We start from the raw sequence: 20,827 nt of genomic DNA, 5'->3' as shown, positions 1-20,827 counted from the left end.
ATACAAAGGAAAATAGATATACCCAAAACTTAAAGGAACTGATAATTGGGGCCGATGGTTTTAAAATTTAACTATTTACATTCTTCTTGGTAAATGCAGGTAGCGCACATTTGGCGTTTGGAAAGCAAGATGGTCTATTTTAAGAGACATGCAATACTATCACATTGACAACAGGGACATCGTACTTGCTACTATGGCCATTCACAATTATATTAGAAAGAAATGCAATGTGGATGATGCATTCCAAATGTACCGAGAATAGAGCTATATTCCATCTGTCGATTCTAATGATATTGGCACAACTTCAAGAGCTAACAATGTAGATGTCGAAGACGTAGGAGAACAAAAAAATGATGTCTATTGATGAGGCTTCGTGATATGATTGCTAGTGACATTTCTAATGTTTGACGCTTGTATTATATGAATATATTTCCACTTCGTATTTATAGTGAGTGCTTTCGGTTGTATTAGCACTTTTGTTTTGTGTCAAATTCTCCATCTTTGAAATATGAATTGTATTACCCTTTTGTATAAAACATGAAGGCGTTGGGATACTGCATGAATGAAAGATTTACTACCTTTTTAACTTTGGAAAGATATCTCTTGCACCATATTATGTGCAAATGCAATGATGGAATGACTTTAAGAATATGTTTTTTTACAACAGAATGTGCAAATGCAATGATAGAATATATGTTGCTGCAATTGCCCCTATACATTTTAAAATTATAAGTAACATATATTTATTAAATTAACTTAAATAAACATTTTATATTGGAAGTGATTTTAAAATATAAATTACTTTTGATTTGAATCAACTTTAGAGTTTAAAAATCTTTCAAATCAACTTGTTTATGGTGTTAACAACTTTAAGGGTATTTCAGTCATTTTGACAAAAAATAAGTGCTTAACAAAGACTTATTTACCAAATACATCAACAACTTATTTTCGAAAAGATAAGCACTTTTATCCAAACACACAATGCTTATTTATAAAAAAACTTTCAAGATCAAAAGTTCTAAAAGCACTTTACACATAAAAGTCACTTTTTTTAAGACCATCCAACCGGGCTCATTAACTTAACACTAGATTAACACCGAATCATTATTTGAAATCACTAGATTGTGGAAAATTCTTTCAAGGTCAAATTTGGGATGAAGCTTTGGGATTTCTTCAAAAAGGTAAGCTCCTCACTCATTAATGGATTATATGCAATTGTTATTATATTTTAGAGATTGAATGGTTGATAGAATCATGAAATAGGATTGATTTAGATGCACTCCATTAAAAACAAAACCCTAGTATTTTGCTGTAGAATTTCCTCCGAGCAGTCAGCTTTAATTGACGTTTCCACTAATTTAACCGTTGGATCGAGCCCAAATTTTAACTGAGTAGTCACAACATATAGTTCTACAATTTGAATGGTGGAGATCTGATTTGAAGTTCGGAGCAATGAGTTTCGACCTATGAACAGTAGCTACGAATTTGGTGAATACGTATAGCTTATTGATCATACCAACTTCAATAAGATTTAGAGTGATTGTTTGAAGCTTGGAGCTTACGTTTGGATTATTTTAACGAGATTTGAGGTATGTCTAGATTTTCAAAATCTTCCTTGATGTACGTCTATGTTTTTGAAATTCCCTTTTAAAGTATGTCTCTTTTAAAAATCCTTTTTGACTATAAAGGTGGTTTGTATGTCCACTTTTTGAGAACCTTCTTTTTGAAGTATGTTATCTTGTTTGAAACGTGTAGATGATTGTTCATGACTTGAAATATTTCTTTGGAATATGAACATGATTGAAACTTTGTTTGATGGAAGTTCTTTCGGAATTAAAGATGATTTCTTTTAGACAAGGTCATGTGTGTGTAGGGTCAAGCCCGCATCGAACCTTATACAAACTATACTACTTTGTGAAACTCGTTTTTTCCATTATTGGATGATTGAACTCATTTTTCTAAAGGTTGGACCTTAAACTTGTTTTGTTGTTGAATGGATTTCTTGAACTTGAAAATTGAATAAGATATTTGAATAAGATTCGGCTCTAATCCATGATTGATGATTTAGTAATATGCCATGATTTGTATTTTGTTTGTGTTTAAGCCTGTATGGGCAAGCTGTGCTAGTCCAGAGGATGATTAGCCATTATGGATCCTAACGTATCGATACGAGTATTGTTGTGTCAGTCCAGAGGACGATTGACCTCCGAGGCTTATAGCCTAGTGCATCTATTGCCGTGTCAGTCCAGAGGATGATTGACCTCCGAGGCATATAGCCCAGTGCATCTATTGCTGTGCTGGTCTAGAGGACGATTAGCCTCCGTGGTTTCATAGCTCGGAGTATCGATTGATTGGTTTGCCTATGAGTGGCTTGTTTTGATATCTTGGTTGCCTGTGAGTGGCTTGCTTTGGTATTTTGGTTGCATGGTGAGTGGTCGTGGTGATGTTTGGGTTCGTAAGTGAAAAGACTTGATGTTAAACAAGAATTAGTTAAACTCATGTTATTCTTTGTTATTGGTTTCTCTCTGATGATTTTGGTTAAGTTGGATATTTTACTCTGTTTCTGGATTTTAAACTGTTACTTAAGTATTGTGTTACTGAGTTTTACTATCTTATTTTGGTCTTATTAACTATTGCCCCTTAGACACTCACTGAGTACCCAGTACTCAGGCATACCATTGTTGTTTTTATGGTATGTTAACAAAGAAGAGCAGGTTCGTGATACACGTACGGAGTAGGAGAACTTGCTGCTTGCCACACTTATTGGTGAGCCCACACCTTTCTTCGTGGGTCCCTCTTTATCTTTATTATTGTTTTAGTTTTCGGGCTGCGTCCTGAAGTTAGACACTTGTTTGTACATATTAGAGGCTCCATAGATAGACGTTTATACTGTGGGTGCATGTTGAAGTCATTGTTTGACTCACAGGGTGTTGCTACGGTTATGACAACACATTTATAATAGATTTCCGCTGATTTTATTTCATAATTGTGATCACGTTTTATTTAGTTATTTATAACTTGTTTAATAAAATAATGAAAGATTATTAAAAAGGGACTTGTTGTTATTAATTCATAAGGTGCTTCTGGTGTTGCTCATAGCATCGGATGCCTGTTACATCCAGGATGGGTTTTGGGGCGTGACACTTAATTTCTGAGTTAAAAGTCAAATTTCAAACATTAAATTTGATTTTTTTTTTGCGCGGATTACCCTTCATTTGGGGTGGTCTTTTATTTTTGCCCTTCAAATTGGTGGTCTTTAAGCTTTGCCCTTCGCCTAATACCCCGAGGTTGTGGGTTCGAAACCCAACTCAGTACAAAATAAAATAAAAATCGCAAGGCAGAATTTTGCATATCTAGCCATGCAAGGCAGAATTTAGGCCTTAAGGTAGAATTTGCATTGGCAAAATTCTGCCTTGGCATAATTTTGCAAATTCTTCCCTGGCATAATTTTGCAAATTCTTCCCTTGTGCAAATTCCACCTTTAAGGCCCAAATCATGGGCAAGTTTTGACTTAAGGCAAAATTTTGAAGGGTAAAAGTTAAAGACCACCATTTTGAGGGAAAAAAATTAAAGACCACCCCCCAGCGAAGGACAATCCTACAAATTGCCCGTATTTCAGGTGTTTGGGCCTAAAATTAGGCTTGCGAAATCTACAACTTCAAACCCAAATAACCAAAGTTGGAAGTTCAAAACACAAGTTTTTTTTCTTCGGTTCGCCAAATCTAAATTTGACCCAAGTATTTTTTTTTTTAATAATATTTTACTTTATTGACTGTGTCGGCTTTGTGGATCAAACTTAATGTTCTGGTTTTACCGCAAGGTTCATTTTTATTTCATGTAATTGCTTTTACTGTTTTCTCTTTATCCTTTTTAGACAAGGAGTTTCCTATTACATCTTGATTTCACCAATCATGTATTAATTTGAAGAAATAGTCAAAAATTAAAAGATAAAGGGCTTTCTCACTTGAACTTTTTCATTTTAAATCTTTTACTAGTAAAGTTCACTCAAGGTAAACATATGAAGGAATTTTTACTCGTTGTAGCTTCTTTTAAGACCTAATTATTAATATTAACTATCTTTTTATTTAATTATATTTAGTAGCTAATTAACTTTTATAAATTACAAATGGTAGCTATATCAAAAAATACATACCAAAACACATATATCTTTCTTTTTTCTCAATCACTACTCATTTCAGAATTTTCATTTCTCAAAACCCTAAAAAATCTCTCTCCCCTTCTCTCAACCACCACCACCATGGCCATGTCGCTCTCTCTCTCTCTCTCTCTCTCTCTCCCTCTCCTCTCCGTGCTCACCCCTCTCTCTCTCCGCCGCTCTCTCTCTCTCTCTCTCTCCCTCTCTCTCTCTCTCTCTGTCTCTCTCTCTCTCTCTCTCTCTCACTCTATCCGGTGAGGCGATGGCACAGCACCACCATGGCCGCGCCGCCCCTCTCTCTCTTCTCCCTTTCCCTCTGTGCCGCCTCTCTCTCTCTCTCTCCCGCCTCTCTCTCTCTTCTCCCTCTACCTCTGTGCTCACATCTCTCTCTCTCTCTCTCCCCTTTTCACTCTATCCGGTGAGGCGATGGCACAGATCTGGCGGTGTTTATTGTTGGTGGCGGCGGCGATGGAATGATTTTGAGATGGCGATGGAGAAGATGACGTGGAGGTGGAGAGATTAGGGTTTTGTTGGTGGTGGAAAGATTAGGGTTTTTTGGTGGTGGTGGTGTCTCAGATTTGGGTTTTTGGTGGTGGTGGTGTCTCAGATTAGGACTTTGGTGGTGGTGGAGAGATTAGGATTTTTGGTGGTGGTAGTGTCTCAGATCTGGCTGTGTGTATTTGTTAAAAGCCAAATACAAATACATTCAAAAATCTACATCTCACAAATACACTATTTTTTAATGTATTTGTCTTTGTATTTTTTTAGTGTATTTTGTTAATAGCCAAACACACTGTTTTTGAATGTATTTGTCATATATTCGAATTTTTTTGTCTTGTATCTGAATGTATTTGTTGAAATCCACTCAAATACACGAAAATTTGAATATATTTGGCTTCATATGTAGTTAGAATGTACACAATGTATTTGAAATACATAAAAAAAAAAAAACCGAAATACATCAAAAATAAAAAAGCAAAAAAAAAAAAAATACATAAAAAAAATCATCAAAATACATAAAAAAAAGACACTAAAATACATTATAGCAAAAAAAAATCACTAAAATGCATCAAAAAAAAATATATTAATATCTAATTTAATAGCTCCACCGTTAAAGGCTAAAATCAAGGATCCCATTTTTTTTTTACCTTGTTCTCATGTATTTGTTGGCAACAAATACACGCGAAAACATACACTATTTTGCCAAAATATAGCTACAAATGGTAATATTTAAAAGGGTAACTACAAATGGTAGGAAGCTACAATAAGGTAGTCATTTGAGTAAGTTTGCCAAAGAATGACAATTAGTTTAAAACAAAAACAAAACAAAACAAAAAAAGTAATTCGCAGGAATGCCCTTATTTCGGGGTGGTCTTTAATTTTTGCCCCTCAAATTACTGGTCTTTAATTTTTTTCCTTCGACTAAAAAAGTGATCGAAAATATCCTGACATTCTGAGTTCGAACTCCAATAGAGTAAAAAAAAAAAAAAACGCAAGACAAGATTTCATAGCAAACTATGCCTATTCGGGGCAATTAAAGCATAACTTTCGTAGTATTCCCATCAGAGTAAAAAAAAAAAAATTGCAAGATAAGATTTCATAGCAAACCATGCCTATTCGGGGTAAAATTATGTCTTAAGGCATAGTTCTGTATAAATTAAATTATCCTACATAACTATGCCTTAAGGCATAGTTTCTATTATAAAGTTATGCCTAACCCCTTGTCCGGTATAGTTGTAGGCATAATTTCTATAAAAAATTTGCCTTACGTTTGATTTTTTTTTTTTAAACTCTACTGGGGTTCGAACCCAAATCTCTGGTTTTGTAGATGCGCGAATAAGGATATTTTGACCCATAAATTTTCAATAAATGAGAAGTATGGGCAAAAATTAAAGACCGACGATTTCAGCGGCAAAAATTAAAGACAAGTCCATATGAAGGGCCATCCGCGCAATTTTTTACAATAAAAACAAAAATATTACAAGAAATATTACTATCGACGTTGCAGATCATGAAGAGTTGATATTACTATTACTAGCTGCATCTAAATCTTAAAATGCGTAATTATATAGGTGGATCATGAAGAGACCATCCATCTAAAAAATGTGTAGGAGTCTTTGTAGACTTCTTCACAGCACAAAAGTCTGTGTACCAACTTTTGTAGGTCATATATAGTGTGATAGCAATAAATTGCCTCAAATCAAGATCACATATTCATAATCATCGATAAATCTCACGTTATCCATTTCACGTAATCCAAATTCACAATGTCTAAATTATGAATCTAGTCTATTGTGTTTGGATGCTTGCTTTCCCACAGCATTTTCATTAATTACTTACACAACATTTTCATTAATTACTTAATCATTAACAAATTTCACGTAATCTAAATTCACAATATCTAAATCATGAATCTAGTCTACTATATTTGGATGCTCACGCAATCCAAATTCGTAATATATAAATTATGAATCTAGTCTATTGTGTTTGGATGCTTTCCCACCGCATTTTCATTAATTACTTAATCATTAACAAATTTCACATAATCTAAATTCACAATATCTAAATTATTAATCTAGTCTACTATATTTGGATGCTTCCACACCGCATTTTTCATTAATTAATTAAGATCCATTTGAAGGGTCAACAAATTTAATCAATTTATCGTTAATTTTGAATTTCCAAAACACACAAGTATTAATAGAAAGCTATAATACTTCCAAGAAAACATTATTGATGATATTAAAATGCCAAATTGCAAATCCAATAACAAAGAGGGTCATTAATATATAAACTAGATAAATCATTAAAAAAAGCATCTACAATAAGGATTCATGCCGTGTTAAGAAATTGTCCTTAGAACTTTCTTTTTTCAACTTTAAATCCCCCCTCTCGAAAAAAAAAAAAAAAAAAAAGCGCGTCACATTTCCTCAAGCATGCTTTGGGATACGAGAAACGGCGGATCACACCCGCATTATCGTACAAAACCTTATCCCTATTTCGCAATAATATTTTTACGACTCGAACCCTCTGATCTTTAAGTCACGGTAGTAATTTCTTGCCAGCCACGCCACTTTTCTTCCCATCAATCTCCCCCACAAAAAATGTCTTTCAAAATTGTTAGATGCACATTGGTCAAATTGGATGTAGAGACGACTAAAGAGTCATCTAATCCGACGGCCCCAAAGAGTTCTATTTTTTCGAAACCTCCAACTACCAAATGTGAAACCTAATTTTATCGGTCTCTTCGTTTTTTTTGGCCATTACTGATGTGGGGCCAACAAATTCATAACATCGCCTTCCTCAATGATTCGTTTTTTCTTGTTGTATGGAATAGTAGAGTAGTTCTCTTGGTCTAGTATTTATTGTAAATCTAATTGGTTTTTTTGGTAAGAAAATAAATGGAAATCGGTAATGGACCTATAAAATTATTTAATTAATTGTAAATTTGTGCATATTCAGAAATTATGTAAATTTAATTTTAATCCATAATATATAACTATACATATTAAATTTTTAATTAATTGAATTGTATACTTTTGATCATTTTGATTGTAAATATGTACCCATTTTCCACACTTATTAATTTTTCCATCACTAATTAACTCATGTGTAGTGTTAAGTTTGTATCATATTTCATACTTGACGGTCATATAATTTTATAAGACTAACTAGTCAACAACAACATACCCACTGCGGAGTATGATGAAGATACCATGTATGCAGACTATCCTTACCTTCGGAGGTAGAGATGCTATTTCTAATTGACCATCGGCTCAAGTAAAAACATTTCAAAGTAGTTTGAAAAAATAAAAACAACGAGAGTGGAATGGTCATGACAAAAAAATAAAAATAAAAGAAAGCACGACAGATCATTCTTGACAGGTCAGTTACTTGTAACAAATCATATGATAATTGAAGTACAGAAAATTATAACTAGTCAGATATAGCATTTTTTGTAAATGAAAAAAATAATATTTTTAATTAATTAAAAAATTAAATATTTTGAATCATATATACATATCACAATTTACAAGGATCCTAAGCTTAAATTATTCAGGGAGCAAAAAGTATATCATTATTACTCCTCTTCCACCGTAGGCAGTGACGTTATTAAAAAGGCAAAAACACAAGGACCGTAAAGTGCAGGATACGACCACGTACACGTGAGCACACTGTAACAGAGCCCGGACTTGTTCTTACAAAATAAACCGGATTTGATAACGAAGTGATACGTCCGGAACTTTTTGTGTAGTAGTAATTGAAGAGGATTAGCTCCTTGATGCCGGTTTTCGGTCAAGAAAAAGCGCCCAAGAGGAAGAAGAAAGAAGAAAGTAGAGAGAGAAAGTCGCCGCCGTGTAGTTTCTCTCTCTAAAAACCCTAATTGATTCAGCTAATCCATGTATTAAACACCTCTAATTAACTTTATTTGCAATGAAAATAACGAATTTATTATATTTATTTTTCATCTGAATTGACTTTTTGATCGGAGTATTTTTAGGTTTACTGATTTTTTTTTTTTTACTTGCAATATGATTTAGATCAATATTTGTTTGGACATTGGATTGCTTTGTTTGGTTGATTAATTGGAGAGTTCAACGACGGAGTAAAGATGGATTTGGTTGCTAGCTGCAAGGTAATTTTTTTGTAGTTGTTGTTGTTGAAGTGTTTGTGTTTTTTTTTTTTTTTTTTTTTTTTTTTTGTGAATATTGCTTAGAGTTGTTTAATTTTCAAGTGTTATGGCGGCTTGACTATTTGTTGAAGCAGTGAAATGCTTGGATAGTTGTAGTGTAATATACTATGCATGGTGACGCACACCTTCAGAAGATGAAGGTAGCAGAGATGAGTATGCTCGGATTGATGTGTCGGTTTTATTCGGAGAGATATGATTAGGAACGAAGCTATATGGGACAAGGTGGAGTGGCATCAGTGGAGGACAAGATGAGGGTAGCACGAATGGGATAGTTCGGGCATGTGAAGAGGAGGTGCGAGGATGCACCAGTAAGAAGGTGTGAGAGGCTGACTATAGCAGGGTTAGGAGAGCTAGAGGTAGAAGTAGGCCGAAGAAGAACTGGGGAAGGTGATTAGATAGGACATGGCACAACTTCAGCTGACTGAGGACATGACCTTAGATGGGAAGATATGGTGGTTGAGGGTTAGGATAGAAGGTTAGTAGGTAGCTGAGTGTTGTCGCACTTTGTATGGGAGAGGATGAGGAATAGCCTACTCTCCTCTTTTTTTTTTTTTTTTTTTTTTCTAGTATTATTTACTTATCGCATAGTTCCTTATTTTTCGTAGTACTATTTAGTTATCGCATAGTTGCTTATCCTTCAATGTGTATTACTATCTGTTGCTCCATTTATTTTGTATCTTGCTTTTTGCTGTCATAATTTATTTTGAGCCGAGGCCGAGGGTTTCTCGGAAATAACCGACCTCTAAAGGTAGGGGTAAGGTCTGCCTACATCCCACCCTTTCCGGACCTCACTTGTGTGAATACACTGGGTATGTTGTTGTTATTGTATACTATGCTTGGTGCTTGTGATTAGGATTATTGATCGGTAAGTGTTAAAATGTCGGATGAACAAAAAAAATAATAATTAGACAAGGTAGATGCTGGAGAAATGTGAACATAGATAGTAATAACTCCGCAAGCGGCCGTGGTTGTGGATAAGGAAAGATAACATTGATTCTGGTGTTTACGCGCTCCAAACATGCCTCCATTGCAGAAATTATATGGTTATGGGGCTAGGTATCTTATGTGTTGAACTGCGTGTTGCATAATGTTATGATTGTAAAATAAAAATTAGGCACTTAATGGTTGGCCTAGTGATTCCTTTTTTTTTTTTTTTTAAAGGTTCTAGAAGTGGTTTACAGATCAATTTTTGTATCCATATACTGACTCCTGTGTGATGCCTGGGATTTGCGAATTGGTTGGTTTTGTTGGTGAAATTTAATTGTCTCTTATAGGATAAGTTGGCATATTTTCGGATAAAGGAGCTCAAAGATGTTCTGACTCAACTTAGTCTCTCGAAGCAAGGGAAGAAGCAGGTTCGAGCTTTTTCCATGCATTTTTTAGGTTTGCTGGTTGAAACACAGCTTCCTTGCTTTTTGCTTAATTAGTTGGCTGATGCTTTCTTCTTTCATACCGTGCTATATTATCACTTGTGAGAGAGAGTCCTGGGATATTGAGCTTATTTTTCTCCATGGTTATTGCAATTTTTATGACATGTTCTCCTCTTTATCTATATTTTGATTAATTCATGGCTCTTTACACATGCTGAGTTTAGTTAGTCCTTCTCGTTTGTTGTTGCTAGAATGGTAAATGATGTTTCCATTGGAGTCGTCTCTTGAAATAGGACTCTTAATGTGGGAATCTGCAAATAGTGCTACAGAAATGAGAGGGCTTCTTGGGAACTTTCTCAATTTCTCATAGTATTTATTACCTTATTGCAGAAAAAGGGAAGTGGGAGGCCTTCTTTTCCTTTTCTGATTAACACATTAGCGTGTTTGACGAGGCTTTTGTAAAGAAATAAGTATTTTTGAGCAGTAGAAAAAGTTGAAAAAAGTAGCTTTTCCTGAAAATTCGTGCTTTTGATTTTTAGGACAAGATTACCCATATAAAAAATTCATCTTTACCAAATTAGTTAATAGTAACTCCTATTTTCGAAAAGTGACACTTAAAAGCACTTTTCAAAATATTGGGCAAACAGAGACTACTAAGTAAAGCACTTCGCAAATAATTTAGCCAAATGCAAACCGCTACTCTCACAAAGCACTTCTGCGAAAAACATATTTGGTCTGAATTAAGCAGCCGAAAAAAACACTTTGGTAAGAAGTACTTCTCAAGTATACTGATTTCGGCAGCTTTGCCAAAGATGCTCTAGTTCTTAAGTTGTCTTTCTTTACGGCAATTGTTCTTTTTCTTTAGCCTAAGCCTAAGCCTCAAGACTTTTTATTTTCATGATTAATTATTGATTGGTTACATTCTTGCACAACACTTTACAGCGATATGTTAGTTTGATGCTTGACACTATTATGTGGTAATGCAGGACCTTGTTGATCGCATATTAGCTACACTCTCTGATGAACGAGGTGAGCAGCCATATTTCTTGCTTGAAGATGGGAAAATGTTAAGACACATCTTGTTTGTTGTTGGTTTTCTTTGTGTGTTTCACCATTCTAGGTTTTCATTTACTTGCTTCCTTTTTCACATATGCCAATCTTACCCTGGAGTTGCTGATGATGCATACTCATTTCTCTTTGGGATTTCAGCTGTCTTGATTCTTTCCTTGTCTTTATCCAACTTGATGTACCAGGTTTCCTCATTATTCAATCTAATATCCTCAGTCTGCCTCCCTCGTTCTCATGCAGTTTGTGCGTGATGCATATGATTTTATTCTGTGTCTCAGATTTTTTAAGGGTTTTAATGCTTGAAATTATCTTTCATAATTATGTCTTACCCATTGTGTTGGTGAACATTGTGTGATAATAGTGAAAATGCTTAAAACTGAACCCTTCAAGTACTTGTTAATTGAGGGTTTCATTTAGTGTGTATTTTTCATGTTAAGTGTACTTGCATATTTTGCTCTTAAAGTGGATTTGTTTGCACACACGGCCTTTTGATAACTGATTCTCACATACGTCTTTGATGCTGAACAGTTTCAGGAATGTGGCCAAAGAAAAACAGTGTTGCGAAGGAAGATGTTGCAAAACTTGTTGATGACATTTACAGGTATAAAGCAGTTTTAATCTCAGAATACACCTATCTTAAAGGGTGGAAATGGAGTCTGATGTTTAAGGCTCTCTATCCCATTGTTTCAATCAGTTGGACATTTCTGTCAAAAATATTTCCTTGTGAACTTAAAATGAAGTGCAGAAGTGAGAATTTTTTCCTCTTAATTGATACTCAGTGAAATTCTTCAGTTCTGTGCATAGTGATCTTTTTTTGTCTCCCAGAAAAATGCAGGTATCTGGGGCAACTGACCTAGCATCGAAGTCACAAGTCGTCTCGGATACCAGTAATGTGAAGTTGAAGGAGGAAGTTGATGACTCTTACCATATGAAAATTCGCTGTGTGTGTACAAGCTCGTTACAAACTGAAACAATGATTCAGGTTTTACTTCTGTACTAATTTCCCTCATCTCTCTTACTCATTTTTATGCATACTTGTATAGTCCATGTACTACTTTGAGTGGGTAAAGCTCCTCTTGTGCTCAGATTCTCTTTCGAAAGATATAATACATCTGCTTATGTACTTTGAAGCTGCGTAATTGCTTATGATATTTCTTAGTTAGACTGCTACAGAATTGGATCTTTTACATATTAGACTATCATGCTCATCTGTAAATTGCATTTTTTTTAAAATCAAGTCTGTAAATTGCATTTTTATTGTTAGTATGATTACAATCAACTTGTTCATTCGTACATTGCTGTGATATTAGAACGAACTATGCCCTTTTTTTCTTTCTAAAGAAAATCTGCCACGATGAGGGGTTGTGTATATCTTGTATTTGGTGCGATGCACTGGACATAGCGTCAGCCTGAGCATTAGAAGCTTCTGTTTCTTGTACTTGATGTATCACTTTTGTGTCTCATGATGCAATCATGCTTGCAGTGTGAAAACAGAAGATGTCTCACGTGGCAACATATTCGTTGTGTTGTCATACCCGATACGCCAATGGAGGGTGGTGATCCACCAATTCCGCCTACAACTTTTTACTGTGAATTGTGCAGACTGGTTCGCGCCGACCCGTAAGTGTTACTTTTGGTGGTTACTTCACTTTTATGGGTTCTGATTACTGGAGTGTTGCACTTACTCATGTATCCTCACTTGTATGAGGATTTTTTTTTTCCCAAATAAAGTGTATTCTCGGTATCTTCTAGATGTCAAATATGTAGATGTTTGTTTTCTACTTTGTATATACATAATATAGTTCTCTTCCACTTAAAAAAGGTGTTTTCTGACGTTGCGATTTAATTTTGAATCTTTGACATCTTAAGTAGAACAATTTGACATTAAGGCTACAATTGGGCTTTTACCTCTCTGAGATGAGCCAATGTACTGGAACCCTGGATAAGAAAACTGGGGTGGCTCCCCTTATTTTATGTGGAAACCAGGTTGTGATGGGTGTAGGGGCGGTCTCTCTAGGTGTAAGTACAGTTATGTCATCTAGGAGTTGAGAGAGTTGTTAACTTGTATGTTATTTTCTGCAGTTGCTCTGAACTTTCACCGGGTAAAGACGTTTTCCCTTATATTGATTTTTCACATTCATAGCATGTGAAGTCTAAGTTGTATATTTTCTAGTGTAGCTGTTATCCATAAGCCTAGCAAACAAGTGGGTGCTAACCTGGGATTTTCAGTGCATGGGAGTAAGACCTGATAGTTCATTTGCCATGGATATGGATACATAAATGACCACTTTGATGCAGCTTTACTTTGTAACCATACAGCCTGTATATGGTAATGCTTGTTTCACCTTCCATAACTGAATTCTCTGTATGCAGTTTTTGGGTGACAATGGGACACCCTTTATATCCCGCAAAGTTGGCCATTACCAGCGTTCCTGCCGATGGGTGAGTTACCCGCAACTTTGTTTCAGTTGGCTATCCTGTTCTCTACTATTGCTGCTACGGTTCTAATTGCTTGGGCTTAATTTGTTTATGGCATTAATTCTGTGAATATTAGGGACATGCAATTTCTAGTGCCTGTTCTTGTCAATGGATGGCCTTTGGTTGCCACAAATTGATGGGTGCAGTTTCATATTTTCCTCACTATTTTATTACCTGCTTTTGATATTAGGGCATGTGTGCAAAAGACTCAACACTAGTTTAATCTTGTATCTTGTGCATGCAAGATTTTAGTGTAAACGTGCATGTCTTGGATCTAGTTGCATCTGTATTTGTATGGTTCCCCATATGTCAGAAGTTTGTGTTAAGGTGAAATAGCTTGGCCATTGTTAGTTAGCTTCATGTGAGAACAGTTCATTAGCTTCATGTGAGAACAGGTCATCAGTTTGAATCACTTTCAGTTGCATCCAAGATAGATTTAGCTTCTGAAATGTATGAATTGTGCCTTTCTTCGTCCTCAGCTCGCTGATACAGTTTTTAAATGGTGTATGACATGTATAAGCTTTTTCTGCCTTCTGTGGCAAGTGGTCTCTTGAATGTAAGAGGATTCTCTGTTAAATGGTAATTTTCATTTTCTTTTTCAGTTAGATATCTGTATAAGTTGTCTAGAGGACTATGCTTCTGCCTATTTTCCTTACTGAATTACTTGCTCTATCATCCACATGGCATGTTCTGCATTTTTTGCTAAGCAAGTACGGAATCTTTTTCCTAATTACTTTTCTCATCTGTGAATTTACAGCACGAACCCTGTGCAGAGTATTGAGAAAACATTTCAGATCACCAGAGCGGACAGAGACTTGTTGGCAAAACAGGAAAATGATCTCCAGGTTGTTGGCTTTCTTAGTGATGGTTTGAGATAAATAAGTCCTTTTATATTCATCGTGTTTGTTCTACAAACTTGTCAGGCTTGGTGCATGCTTCTCAATGACAAGGTACAATTTAGGATGCAGTGGCCTCAATATGCAGATTTGCAGGTGAATGGTATGCTCTGTCCTATATTGCTTCTTTTTGTAGTCCTTAGCCAATTGGAAGTAAATGGTGTATAGTTATATTCTTCTCCATAGTTTTCTTAGTTATGTTTTTCTCTCTAGTCTATAGTTTTTTGGCCTTAATAAGAACTCAGGGGGTGAGGTAAACCTGAGATAGTGTTCTAGTATTCTTTCTTACCCTTCTTAACTTAAATATTGTTTATGCAATTTTTTGCCATGTATTCTGCTGCAAAGCCTCAAGTTCCATAAATGCATTGAAGATTGCATTTACAATTTTTTGGTCTAGAAGATCTTTTATCTGTGCATTAACTTCCGTTGAATCTCAACCAACAGGGGTTCCAGTGCGCGCGATAAATAGACCTGGCTCTCAATTGCTCGGTGCTAATGGTCGAGATGATGGCCCTATAGTGAGTATTAATAACATGCACTTCTATTTCTGCTGCTTGGGAAGTGAATTGGGGGGTCGGGATGTATATATAGTTGGGTGTGTGTGTGTTGCTCTTTGATGTATATATACATCGTCGTGTGTTGAGCAGATATGTTGAAATTGAAAAAGTAGCAAATTATAGTATGTTGCATATGGACTCTAAAAAGATGTGTAATTCAAGTTCCGATAATTGATCAAATTGGTCCCAGAAAAGTTTTGGGATAAAGCATTTAGCCTAAAAGACCTTTCTCTCAATTCACGACTTAACCATTTTATCAGATCACACCATGCACCCGAGATGGAATCAACAAGATCACATTAACAGGATGTGATGCTCGTGTCTTTTGCTTAGGGGTCAGACTTGTGAAGCGGCGTACTGTTCAACAGGTAGTCAAGTTTGACCTTCATTATGAAATTATGTAATTCTCTCTTGCAAAAACACTTTTTTAGCTGTTGTTTTTCAGTATTCAGTTGAAGTCTCACTTTGTTAGCAAGTCAATAAAAATAAAAGCACCTAAGTCATATATCGAAAATATTTACAATGTAATAATATAGCTCAACCCATAATCATCTATCAAGTTAGTCCAACAAGCGACATGGAAGGGCATTTTTCTTTGCACCGTAAACATTAATGAATAGAAAATGATGAGTAATTAAAAAATTTGAAGTGTTCTATTGACTATGATAAGAATTGGAAAGACAGCAAGGGGAAAGACAGGAAGAGAGAGGAGGTTTAGTAGTAGTGTGTGCTTTGGAGCACCTATGCTGTTCTAGATAGGTAGAATAAGAAGGGGAAGAAACATAAAGGTAGGAGCTTGTGTCAGTTTGGTTTTGGAGCACCTATGATATTCTTGGATTTATAGATGATTGAGTACCTTCTCAAAAAAGGATGATTGAATACATCCGTAGAGAGTTACTGCCTTATAGTCTTGTGTGCATGGAATTTTTTATCAAATTATTAAAAAAAGAACAGTAGATTAATAGTTTGACCCTATAACTTGACGTAAGTTTTTCTCTAGCCTAGATCAACTTAAGTTAAATGAAGTCTCTATAGTTTTGCTTAAAAAGATCAAATATGGAACTTCAGACACCTGAAAGTTCATTTAACTCAACGAGAATCCTTATGAAATTCTTTCATTTGCTTCTCTTCGATGGAAGTTTGAGTTTCCTAGGATGTATCCTAAATTTTTGGCCTAATTCTTCTTTTGGGAACTCCCGTGAAAAAACATTGGTGGGCTTGTAGACGAGGTGGTCAACGAACTGAGCTATACCCCAGAGTGTTAGTGAGGAATGTTTTACAAGGTCTTAATTAAAAGAAAAAGAGTTGATTCAAAAGCAAACTTTACAAAGAATTAATCAATCTACCGTTTTCACGATACCAAGATTATACTATGGCTATAGTAGCAGTTCACATTAACCAATCTACCTATTTCTAAGATGCTTGCTAGACCTGATGTCCTGTCATTCCCTTCCAGCTGTTGTCCTGATATATTCCTGACCATTATTAAAGATAAAAATTCCTCATAGCTTTCCATTTACGTTAACATAGACTTGTTAATATACAAGGCATTTTGTGTATAGATTGTTTCATGGTTGCTGATATAATTTTGTTTAATTGTTAGGTTCTTGGTATGATTCCAAAGGAGTCAGATGGTGAGCAATTTGAAGACGCTCTTTCTCGCGTTCGTCGTTGTGTTGGTGGTGGGACGGCCACTGAAAATGCTGATAGTGATAGTGATCTGGAAGTGGTTGCTGATTGTATTCCTGTCAATCTTCGGTGCCCTGTAAGTGCATACCAAAGTTCTAATCCTGTTCACACCGTCTATTAGTTGGTGTTGCTAAGTTAATCACTGTATTATCTCTTGGCATATTTGTGACCGTGTGAGACTTCCTCACTTTTTTTTAGCGGGTCTTTTGTTTTGTTCAAAGTAGACAATCAAGCTCCTTTAGGCGCTATCCTAGTCCTAGACGTTATCGAGTGTTTATTTGATTGTTTGAACAAGGAACCATAGATCGACCTTTTAGGTATCACCTGATCAAGAAAGCATGGTGGAGCACAGGCTTCCTTTGGTCTTCCATCTGTACTAGTCTCCTCACATCTCCTGCTATTGTTATGTTAATTGATTTCTTTGGAGGAGGATAGCATGTCACGGTTTCGAATAATTTGCTTCTATTTGAATTCTATTCTCTCTGTTGCTTTCTTGCAATATTTAATTGCCGTGTAACGCAGCACGAGTCCTAGTGTTCAATTTCTCTTGTGTGTACATAACAGATGAGTGGTTCAAGGATGAAAGTTGCTGGTAGATTCAAACCTTGTATACACATGGGCTGCTTTGATCTTGACGTCTTTGTTGAAATGAATCAAAGGTCGAGGAAGGCAAGCAACTCTGACCCGAACTGAACTTACTTTTCTGTCTCCATAATATCTAAGTTCCCATCATGTATCCATGGGATATTATTTGTTGACAAATCTTGTGCATGTGATGCAGTGGCAATGCCCCATCTGTCTCAAGAACTACTCTTTGGAGCATGTCATCATAGATCCGTATTTCAATCGAATTACTTCTCAGGTATTGCTGGTTTTTCGTTATGTGATAATAACTCTGTTTTAAAGTTTAGCTGATTTTTTTGCGCTGTTTGGCGGTGTAGATGCGAAGTTGTGGAGAAGATGTTACAGAAATTGAAGTGAAACCTGATGGTTCTTGGCGCGCAAAGACAGAAGGTGATCGAAGGAGTCTTGGGGATCTTGGGCGTTGGCATTTACCTGATGGGTCTCTGAGTGAATCTCTAGATATAGAGTCAAAGCCTAAGCCTGAAATTCTTAAGCAGGTTAAACAGGAAGGAGGCTCTGATGGCAATGGCCTTAAAGTTGGATTGAAGAAGAACAGAAACGGATTGTGGGAAATCAGCAAACCTGAAGACCAAACATTTTCATCCGGAAATATATCAAGAGAAAATTTTGGTCAGGATGTCATTCCAATGAGCAGCAGTGCCACTGGGAGTGGCAAAGAAGGTGAAGATCCCAGCGTTAATCAAGGTGGTAATGGGAACCTTGACTTCTTGAACAATGCGTTTGATCTTGAGGCCATCTCTCTTAATATTGACCCAACATATGGTTTTGGCAACGGAAATCCGTCAGTACCAGCAGGAGATGCTGAAGTTATTGTACTAAGTGATTCTGAAGAAGAAAATGAGCCAATTATGCCATCTGGAGCTATCTTTAACAACCATAGTGATGCACCTGTAGTTTCTTTTCCAGCTCAGCCACAAGGAATTCCGGATTCTTTTCATGATTCTGCGCTTGTTAACGGTGGGAATTCAGGCCTGGGGCGTAATGATGAGGATTTTGGGATGAACTCAAGGTGGCCCTTGACTTCTGGAACCCAAGGTGGCCCTGTTTTTCAGTTTTTGAGGTCTGATGCTGATGTTTCAGGATCTTTAGTAGATGTGCAGCATGGTGCTATTAACTGTACCAGTTCTATCAGTGGGTATGGTTTGGCTGGAGATACTGGCATTGGATCTGCTTCTCTTTTTCCTGGAACATACGCCGACCCCCCTATTGCTAATATGAATGACAGTTTAGTTGATAATCCCCTAGCATTTAGTGGTAATGATCCCTCACTTCAGATATTTCTTCCTACTAGACCATCAGATATGTCAGTGGAAGCTGCGAGGGATCCGCCTGATGTTTCAAATGGCGTTGGTACTGAGGATTGGATCTCACTTAGGCTTGGTGGTGATGGAGGGGTTGATGGTGATTCTGCAGTTGCAAATGGGGTAAGCTCTGAGCAGCAAGTACAAACAAAAGACACTGCCTTGAACTCATTGGCTGACACTGGTATCTTCCTGTTCTAGTTCTTTAGTACTACTTATTCTTTTTTCTTTTTTTTTTGTGGTGGGGGTTGGGGGGGGGGGAGATGGGGGTTTGCAAGAGCACAGGTAGATCATTTTCCACACCGTCTTGAATTTGCATTGTGGGATTTGCACTTTTATCTGCAAAATAAAAATTAATGGGTAAATTGACCAGAATTAGCTAGTTAGGCAATTTAGTTGAGAAACTCCCGTACAAGCACAATTCAGAGTAGTGAGGTGTAGCTCTCTTACTGATATTTTCTTTTCGCATCTGCCTAGCCTGGTGGATATTCATATGAGAGCTAAGATATTTTGTCCAGAAATTCTGTTTTGATTCATATATTGGAGCTATTCTAAATGTAGTTAGTGATGCTCCGGTTTATGCAGCTTCATTGCTTCTTGGTATGAATGAGAGCATATCAACTAAGAGCAGTAGAGAACGATCAGACAGTCCTTTTACATTTCCTCGTCAACGTCGTTCTGTAAGACCAAGATTGTATTTAAGTATTAATTCGGATTCTGAATAGGAGCAGATTGGTGGCAGAACAGTGATCACTTTTGCTAAGCAAAGTATGTGGATGTGACCAGTTGAGCTCTTGCTAGTGAACACATATCAGGCAACATGAAACTGTCCTCTTACATCTGTGCTGGCACCGCAGGAGTTTTCTCTTAGTGGTATGTACTCCACTATGCAAATTTGTATTAAGTACTATGGGTTCTTGTTTGTTCATAACACGTCCCCAATTCCCAGGCGCCCTTACCTCTCGCTCTCTTTTCTGTTGCAAACAGGACCAAATCACATTTTTTCCTCTTCCATTTCGCGGATGATTCCTTGGAAAGTGACTCGCTGGTGAACTGTACATTTGGACAGCTTAGCTCAGGACAAAAAGTTCTAGTAACATCCACTGGTTAATCAACTCTGGATATAGCGGGGGAGGCATTTTAGCCCTTCAAAATCTCCTCTAGCCATGTGTGATGCCGGTAGCCTGTAAATCAGTTTAAACTAATTTATAAAATGTAGTAAAATATTTCTGAATGTGTTAATCGTTAGTGGACTTTTTAAGGCCTGGTTGTGCCTCGGGGCACACAAAGTGAGGAGGTTCAATCTCCTGAAGTTTTGGTCCGGGGGAAGGTAGATGAAATAACGGTGGCACTTTCTTTGTTCCAGTCCATGCATTTGTAATGAGAAGGGAATGTGGAACCCACTATAGAGTTGTATGATTGTGTCGATAAGAATGCAGAGAACTATGCCCAACCCTTGCTACCGTTTGGTGTGGCTATCTTGTGGTAGTGAGAACGTGCCCTTGTATCTGTTGTTTCTCCTTTATACCTTAATACCTCCAGTCTGGTGGGTAATGAACAAGAATTTGAAAATACCCTGCTGTTGGTTTAAAGAAACTTACATTTAAAAACAGCCTGTGACACCGATAGAATTACTTTGTGATAGATTCCGAATATTGAAATTATGGTGTATAATTTGAGCCGAAATGTTTGGCAGGTTATTGAAGAACTTATGTTGGAATCTATATGCGACGCTAAGTTTAAAGATATGCCCGCTGACCGCTTCATTTGATAATGTTTTATTGTCAACATCTCGTGAGAGGTTTAATATCCGGATTTCAGATTGATAATACAACTTGGTAGGTAGGTCCAAGACTTGGAAGAACTACTAGTGATCTGGCTATCTCTTGCAAGAGGAGACGGTTGGTTGTTAAAACACGAAATCTTTAAGATAAATTTCTTTTTATTTAAATTAAATTCACTTTATTTGGGGCT

The 20,827-nt window shown here is 36.4% G+C and overlaps 1 protein-coding gene across 3 annotated transcripts; it reads left to right on the top strand.

The window, feature by feature from the left end:
• Positions 1-8,295: 8,295 nt before the first annotated feature.
• LOC132065341 (E3 SUMO-protein ligase SIZ1) lies at positions 8,296-20,306 on the top strand. 3 transcript variants are annotated; one of them, XM_059458681.1, is made up of 18 exons: positions 8,296-8,514; positions 8,698-8,792; positions 10,124-10,204; positions 11,206-11,248; positions 11,816-11,888; positions 12,113-12,269; positions 12,771-12,907; positions 13,661-13,729; positions 14,523-14,610; positions 14,689-14,764; positions 15,106-15,179; positions 15,479-15,586; positions 16,822-16,983; positions 17,472-17,576; positions 17,689-17,769; positions 17,849-19,037; positions 19,439-19,726; positions 19,841-20,306. In XM_059458681.1, the coding sequence occupies exons 2-17, from the start codon at positions 8,769-8,771 to the stop codon at positions 19,576-19,578; spliced, it is 2,607 nt and encodes an 868-aa protein (XP_059314664.1). In that variant the 5' UTR covers positions 8,296-8,514; positions 8,698-8,768; the 3' UTR covers positions 19,579-19,726; positions 19,841-20,306. The 3 variants fall into 3 exon arrangements, with proteins under 3 accessions (XP_059314664.1, XP_059314663.1, XP_059314665.1); XM_059458680.1 differs by having other exon boundaries at positions 8,296-8,558; XM_059458682.1 differs by lacking the exons at positions 8,296-8,514; positions 8,698-8,792; positions 10,124-10,204; ... (3 more) ...; positions 12,771-12,907; positions 13,661-13,729 and adding an exon at positions 13,775-14,344.
• Positions 20,307-20,827: the final 521 nt, after the last annotated feature.

This window comes from Lycium ferocissimum, chromosome 7, assembly GCF_029784015.1.
Source record: "Lycium ferocissimum isolate CSIRO_LF1 chromosome 7, AGI_CSIRO_Lferr_CH_V1, whole genome shotgun sequence".
Lineage (NCBI taxonomy): Eukaryota > Viridiplantae > Streptophyta > Magnoliopsida > Solanales > Solanaceae > Lycium > Lycium ferocissimum.
This window is presented reverse-complemented; position numbering and strand designations above follow the sequence as displayed.

Bases quoted from the DNA above. Each gene is read 5' to 3' on its own strand.
- LOC132065341 (XM_059458681.1), top strand. From the start codon at position 8,769: ATGGATTTGGTTGCTAGCTGCAAG. The intron at 14,611-14,688 runs GTTGTTGGCTTT...CAAACTTGTCAG, and splicing joins AACAGGAAAATGATCTCCAG to GCTTGGTGCATGCTTCTCAA. The intron at 14,765-15,105 runs GTATGCTCTGTC...CTCAACCAACAG, and splicing joins TGCAGATTTGCAGGTGAATG to GGGTTCCAGTGCGCGCGATA.